This window comes from Limulus polyphemus, unplaced genomic scaffold (assembly GCF_000517525.1).
Source record: "Limulus polyphemus unplaced genomic scaffold, Limulus_polyphemus-2.1.2 Scaffold2528, whole genome shotgun sequence".
NCBI lineage: Eukaryota > Metazoa > Arthropoda > Merostomata > Xiphosura > Limulidae > Limulus > Limulus polyphemus.
This window is the reverse complement of record NW_013668138.1, coordinates 54,956-63,252: the sequence shown is the minus strand read 5'-3', so window position 1 is coordinate 63,252 and position 8,297 is coordinate 54,956. Positions and strand designations below refer to the sequence as shown.

Genomic DNA, 8,297 nt, shown 5'->3' with positions numbered 1-8,297 from the left:
AAGTTACTGCTCATACTACTTCATTCATTCTACAATAATAACATTCCCATGGAACCATAAGTTACTGCTCATACTACTTCATTCATTCTACAATAATAACATTCCCATGGAACCATAAGTTACTGCTCATACAACTTTATTCATTCTACAATAATAACACTCCCATAGAACCATAAGTTACTGCTCACACAACTTCATTCATTCTACAATAATAACATTTCCATGGAACCATAAGTTACTGCTCATACAACTTCATTCATTCTACAATAATAACATTCCCATGGAACCATAAGTTACTGCTCACACAACTTCATTCATTCTACAATAAGAGCACCATCTAGTCCCTTTCCTACAGAACCATAAGTTACTGCTCATACAACTTCATTCATTCTACAATAATAACATTCCCATGGAACCATAAGTTACTGCTCATACAACTTTATTCATTCTACAATAATAACACTCCCATGGAACCATAAGTTACTGCTCATACAACTTCATTCATTCTACAATAACAACACTCCCATGGAACCATAAGTTACTGCTCATACAACTTCATTCATTCTACAATAATAACACTCCCATGGAACCATAAGTTACTGCTCATACAACTTCATTCATTCTACAATAATAACACTCCCATGGAACCATAAGTTACTGCTCATACAACTTCATTCATTCTACAATAATAACATTCCCATGGAACCATAAGTTACTGCTCATACAACTTCATTATTCTACAATAATAACATTCCCATGGAACCATAAGTTACTGCTCACACAACTTCATTCATTCTACAATAATAACATTCCCATGGAACCATAAGTTACTGCTCACACAACTTCATTCATTCTACAATAAGAGCACCATCTAGTCCCTTTCCTACAGAACCATAAGTTACTGCTCACACAATTTTATTCATTCTACACTGACAGAAGTAGTTTATAATCTACTCTATCCAATGCTATTTAAACTTTACCTATAATTATCTCCAAAGCTGAGTTCCATTAATCATACCACACTCTGTGACATAATAAAAAGGTGGGTATGAAGTTTTTAATAGTAAAAACTCAAACAGAGAAGAAAAATCATAAGAGAAACATTCTCAAGGGATGATAGTTTTTTTAGCAAATCTATACTTATGCTTCAACATGAGCAAAAAAATAAAAATGTATAAAACTTAGAATATTATAAAAAAATTTTATTTACAAATTACACAAAATAGGTGACAATATATCAATTCTAAAATTTATGGTTAAAAATTGTTAGAATATGATACACAGGTGTGAATGTTGCTAGCCAGTTGTGTTATGGTTAAAAAAAGAATACAAATTTTAATTCTACAGGAAGAGTTACAGTTTGTTTAAAAATTCAACTTGACAATTAGGCTGATGTTTTATTTTAAATGTAAAAAAAAAGAAAAGAAATAGTATAAGAAAGTTGAAAAAAGATAAAATATTATACTTATTTTATTTGCAATTTACATGCTTTAAAGATAAAATATTATACTTATTTCTAAATACAAAATAGGTGGAATTAGTGGATTTACACATTTGTTATTTAATCACTTCAAAACTACAACTTACTTTGTGAAACATCTTCACTATTAGGTCCAACAGGTAGACCAGAAGGAACACTTAAAGATATATTTTCCTCAGAATGTTTTTGAAGCTACAAAAACAAAAAGATGAAAAATCAATAACTTAGTAATACACTTACTTTAAAATTACATATACACAGCTTTGCCAAACATGGTAATCACTGTCCTAATACTTTATACCATCTTTTTACAGCTTAAAGGTCTGCTGTCATTCTACAAGGTTCACTCTTCACTAGGTTCTGATTCATTATTTCAACAGCTTGTAGAGCTGATGAAGTCTGAAAAGTTGTCATCTGGGTTATTCAATTCAGACTTTCAGGAGGTCCCAAAAATTTCCTCTCAGGTTAAAAGTTGGCCATTCCAGGACATTGATATTTAAAGTATTATCTTTCTAGAATAATAAGCTGACATGCTTATAAAAACTTCTGCAACATCCACTGATAGATGTTTCCCAAATAATTCCTACACCCAATGTAGAGACCCAATCTAGCCATAATCAGCGACTACCTCTATGAGTGAAGCTCTCATCACTTCAAAAAATTTACAATCTAAACAAATCAGTATTGAGTATATAACAGACTCCCACAGTAGTCATAAGGAAAGACTTCACAGTTCTCACAGAAGATTAGTGTAGTGTACCTGTTTTTGTATTTCCTGGAGCCTTTCACATGCCAAATGAGTACACTGCCAACTAAGATAAAAAGTTTACAAACTAACAAATACTAGTAAGGAATTCTGACACACATGGAAGGTCTTCACTGACATTCAGAGGAAATGAGACTGCTGGAAAATAAAGTACCAAATGGTGTAGCTAGGAAAAGAAAAACAGGGAATCACTAGAACAGTATTCAGTCAGAAGATTACTGGTAACATCACTCAAAGCACTCACTCCTACCACATGCATGGCAGTTGACCTCCTCAAAGGGGTAGTACCTGTCTGCGCAATCCTATGGAGTGTCACCTAAAACTCACTTCAACAATACAATACTTACTAAGCTTACTGATGTCTTCTCACTGAAAAAAATTTCTTTAGTTTACAAACAGATATAACTTAGCAAAAGATTTTTAGGAATATAAAGAACATTTGAGAAAATTTTAAAAACTCCCAAATCTGTGGTTTGTCCGTAAGTGTTGCAAATTTCTCAATGAAATCTCCTGTTCACTGCAACAGGGCCTCTGTGTAGCCAATATCTTGAAACTCCACAAATTACTCTCAAACAACATTATTTACTCTATTCTATTGTATATATGTTATATATACAATAATCACATTTAGCCATTGGCTCTAGCTATTTTCAAAGCTGAGCTTCACTAGTAATTGTTCAGACCACATGTTATAGCATCATAAAGTGACCTACAACAGGATGATTAACTCAATTACTTATATGTATGGATCAGAGTAACATAAAATAATCAATTACTTGAAATTATAATTAAATCAATTAATGTCATAAAAGTTTTCAATTACTATTGTTTCTGATTATTCCAACTATCTAGTAATCAAAATATTGCCATTATCTTAGTTTGCTGTTCAGTATAAAGCTACAGAATGGACTATCTGTGCTCTAATCATTGGTAAATGAAACCCGGTTTTTAATGTTACAAACTTTATATTTTTATTAATTCAAGTCTGCTTATAATTAGGGGAGAGAGGGTTGCCTCATGGTTCAAGGGTTTTGAGTTTGATTCACACACACACTGCCACCAAACTTGCTCCTTTAGCCACAGGTATGTTGTATTTGTTTCTTTATTTTTGAGTTATGGCAAAGCTACTAAGGCCATCTACCACCGTCCTTAATTTGGAGCTGCAGACTAGAAGGAAGACAAACGGCTAGCAGCACCCACCATCAACTCTTGGGCTAGTTTAGTGTTAAATGAAGTGTAAATTTACTGTTTTTTTTTACATTATGTTTATAATTGGATAACTGTATTCTTTCACTCACTCCATATGGGTACCCTTTTCTGAGCATGTCACACGGTTTTACTGAGTTACATTCAACATTTAATTAAACTACTTTATTATTATGGTATACAAATATACTTGGCATCAAAATGTAGCTAATAATCTAATGATAATATTTAAAAAACATCCTCAATTTCCCCAAGTATGAGAATTGTGATATTTGCTCTCTAGATCTCTTCTCTAATTTATTTACTAAACCTTAAAGAAGTACAGGTTTTATGGTAAATTACTCATTATAATATTGTTATTATTCAGACAAAGCATAAATTTTATAGCCTTCAATCTTATTTGGTTACAGAGCCTTAAACAAGAAAATCAGACCTCTCTTGCCATGTCCACCTGCCACATCCTCTCTTTCACAAATTGTCAATAGTTGTCTCTGATGTTTAATACTATATTGTTAATAACCAATAGAAAGTCAAAGTTTTAATCTATCAAAGGACATATTATAGTACATTGTTTTCTGTACAGAGAATTCTTTATTTCACTTCCAGTCCAAACTATATTCCTGCTGGAAACACATCAACAAGCTTAGCTGAATTTTTAAAGGCTCTTATCGCATAGTAGAAAGCTAGAAAAATTATGATAGTTATAGGACATTGTCTGCTTTTTACCTGTTGTTATTCTGTGTTTTTAGTTACATTATTCCTTTAAATAAAAATATATTTAGTGTTGTATTACCATTAGTGCTAAAAAGTAGGGTTACGTTTCACCAACAGTCAACAGCAAAAAAAGACCCAGGTATGTAATATATTTCTAGTTTTTGATGTCTATTCTTTATTAATATAAAAGTATCTAAAATGTAAAAATTTGAAACTTTTTAAAAGTTAGATAAGTTTAGATTAGGTAAAATAAAGCGTAATAATAATAATACATTTTCATGAGGTATGCTTGCAAGTAACTCTCAACTAGCCTGTGCCTTTTATAATTCAATAAGGTAATGTGAGCTACACATTTGCCAAGTGATTTACAACTTGTGTGGCAGAATTATTAGTTAGAGTCAAAGGGCAATAAAACAACAAAATTTAAGTACAAACAGATGAATATTATTACAATTTGAAGTCAATCTAGAGAGAGAAAAAAAGAGCAACTTAGAAGTATTTCATATTTTTATGGTGATTATGAGATCAGTCAAAATGACACACCTCATATAGAGCTAGGGAAGAGAAAATAACAGATAAAATATAAACTTCTACTAAATACAAAAACTTTAAATATATTTAGGAGGTTTTAGAGATTATGCAAATGAAATCTGACAATTTCCACATGAATAAAAATATTTTCAATCTTAACATGAAAATCACTTTGAGTCCATATATTCACAGAGAAATTTTTAGTGAAAATACTTCATTAAAAATTCTAATATTCTTTTCATTCAAGTGAATTAATATTTATTGAAAGCTTACAAAGTTTTTAAAGATACACAAAACATATCAGAAGTCACAATATGGAAACTATAACGTTCAATTCGGAGTCATGAACTCAGCCAATTAAACTGTGGCAAGAGTGTTAATGCTCAATAAGCTGAAGAAACTGTTTCTAGATTGTGTCACATTAGAATTTGCATAACTTTAATCATTAGTGCTAAATAAACTATAAATTTAATTTTTACACTGTGTACGTGTGACGTTTCTAACACCATCCCAAATAATAACTATTTTTCTACAAACCAATCACCTCTTGAAAGTATACTATCTATTTCTTGAATTTCAAAGCATTTCCCTTGCTTGGTTACAGGCCTTGGTTGCTACCATTTTATAATACTATATCAAGTGGTTTGATTATTTACTAACAAAATACAACTTCGAAAATATTATACAAGTAGTCAAGAACAATAATAATAACCATTCAATTAATGAATTTCACTGAGAACATAATTGTAATAATTCTCAAAATGTCACCAGTAGGTCTACATCTGGAAATAAAGATTGTTCAACATTCAGGTAAGACATTAAAAGATTACCTAACATCATCTGTTTCCTCCTCAAATATCATTTGTCCTGCTATCAAACAAGGTACTTTGTTATCCCTCTGGATGTAGGTAGCTAAGATAAAAATTGTCCATATCACAACCTTTTTTTTATATTACAAACTAATAGTAGAGATATTACTGAGATGATCTAGTTTTACAGACTCTAATCATCTTGTTGTAGAGATATAAATCAGAGTCAAAAATCCTTAAGCCACATCCTTCTATCACACACTGTCTTTCAACAAAATGTCAGTCATTCTCTCTAAGATTTTCTAATAGATTATTTGCAACCAACAGAAAGAGTAGATTTTCATTTACTGAATTATGTAATAAGCAAGCTCATTCTGACAACAGCTTTTGAATTATTCAGCTTACAGATTCTGAGTTGGTATCACCTAGTTCATCTTGACCAAGTTGGGGAAATATTATAACACTTATAGCTTAGTTAAAAAGCAAGTTAAATTATAATAGTTATATGACAACGTATTCTTTGTGTGTGTGTGTGTGTGTTATTAATTCAATATTTTAAATAAGGAAACATTCAGTGAAGTACTAACAATAAACCCATCAAAAATTGGGGTTAACATTTTTTCAAGATTGAACCTTCAACTGAAAAAAAGTACATATAAGTACTAAATTTCTTGTTTTTCACATATATTCTTTTTTTAATGTTATAAAAGGAAAAATCAAATTTATTAAGTGGAGTAGAAAACATAGATGAAAAAAACTATGAAATTTTTCAGTGAAGTATGCAAAGTGCACGTGCATTAGCTAATTCAATACTTTGTTTTACCATAACTTGAAATATTTGTTTACCAGGAGCTTGTTATGCAGATTTAGTAGAAATACATGGTTCAAATAACTATAAAACAAATAAATATAAACAAATGTAAACTGTTATGAACCTCAAAATAAATAACTATAATTTTCTGAAAGAAAAACGGTTAATTTAGATTTCAAAGAATTTTTTGTAGTGGTTACAAGATCAGAAAAATGGGCCTACCCTTTATAGTGTTAGGGTAGAGAAAAAAGATAAAATAAGAGTTTGTTTTTCATTTAGGAGGTTCTTGAGGTTATGTAAATGAAATATGAAAACTAAAAGGAAAAAAATAATTTAACCTTAACAAGACTAGTCAGTCTGACTCACTCTATATATATTTACAAATCTCTCTTTGGTAAAAATACTTAGAAAATCTAATTTTGTTATGTACAGAATACTTATGACATGTACTAAAGGATACCGAATTTTGTGAAGATGAACTAACTACATTAAAAGTTGTAGTATGTAGTTTCATGCTTACATGATGGTTGCAAGGTTTGTCTAAATGATCAAGCCCATATAGATACAATTAAAACCTGGTTTATAAAGTTGTGTATTAAATGTATATTTCTATACAGGTAAGACTACACACCAAGACATCCACATTATAGAGCATATCATACAGTTCTATGAATTATCCAAGCACTAATAAGACATAAATGAAGAACCAGTAACAATACTAAAAATAACTAACACTTCTTATAAAAGGAAATACTTCAATTAAACAGAAACCGATGTTGGCAATTGTAGGTACTAATATTATAAAACTGTTGCCTGCAGTTAAAAATAGCAAACAATCCATTCTTGAAGTTTACTGATCCAAGGTTGGTAATTATAGTTACTATTATAAAACTGTTGCCTGCAGTTAAAAATAGCAAACAATCCATTCTTGAAGTCTACTGATCCAAGGTTGGCAATTGTAGTTACTATTATAAAACTGTTGCCTGCAGTTAAAAATAGCAAACAATCCATTCTTGAAGTCTACTGATCCAAGACTGGCAATTGTAGTTACTATTATAAAACTGTTACCTGCAGTTACAATAGCAAACAATCCATTCTTGAAGTTTACTGATCCAAGGTCGGCAATTGTAGTTACTATTATAAAACTGTTACCTGCAGTTACAATAGCAAACAATCCATTCTTGAAGTCTACTGATCCAAGACTGGCAATTGTAGTTACTATTATAAAACTGTTACCTGCAGTTACAATAGCAAACAATCCATTCTTGAAGTTTACTGATCCATTTAAACAGAGATCAAGGTTGACTATTGTTATAAGATTCATTGCTTTCTATTACTGTCGGTTGGTCTTGAGTTTCTACGTGTGTAGACCATACATGTTGATTAAGGCAAAAGTTGAAATGATGATTAATTTATTAGTAAATTTGGAATAAATCATTTTTATATTGGAAATAAACAAAAATAATCTGTGCTATTTTGTGAATTATTTACTTATTGCTTTTACTTTTTATAGTTGTGTTTCTTTGTGTGTGATTAACTCAGAAAAATAATAGTAACTGATTATAAATTTATTTCATAATCTGACACTGTACATAAAGTATGTGTGGATTTCCAAAACTTCAGCTAAAGCTGTTTACATACACTTAGTTTTAATTTTATTACTTTAACAAATAGCTGCTTTTTTTTATAGCCATTACCACAAATAATATTTTATTTGTTCACAATCTTATTATAATGGAGCTTGCGATGTAACATCTGAAACTTGGATCTCGGAAACTACCGCACCAATCATAACTGTGTAATATTTTTATAACTAGGCAGCATTTTTATAGCTGAGCAATAAATAAAACAATTGAAATTTGCACAAAAAGGAGTAAGTTTCAGATATAAAAAATGAATATTACAAAAAGGAGTAAGTTTCAGATTTAACCAATAAATATTACAAAAAGGAGTTAGTTTGAAGTATAAAACAATCAAAAA

At 30.3% G+C, this 8,297-nt stretch overlaps 1 protein-coding gene across 6 annotated transcripts in view; it reads right to left on the bottom strand.

Moving 5' to 3' along the window:
• LOC106467208 (protein abrupt-like) overlaps window positions 1-8,297 on the bottom strand; it is a 31,771-nt gene that overhangs the window by 15,432 nt on the left and 8,042 nt on the right. For all 6 annotated transcript variants that reach the window (XM_022395339.1, XM_022395338.1, XM_022395342.1 and 3 more), the window contains one exon: window positions 1,588-1,672. In XM_022395339.1, the coding sequence (XP_022251047.1) occupies window positions 1,588-1,672 (85 nt within the window). The remainder of the gene's footprint in view (window positions 1-1,587; window positions 1,673-8,297) is intronic.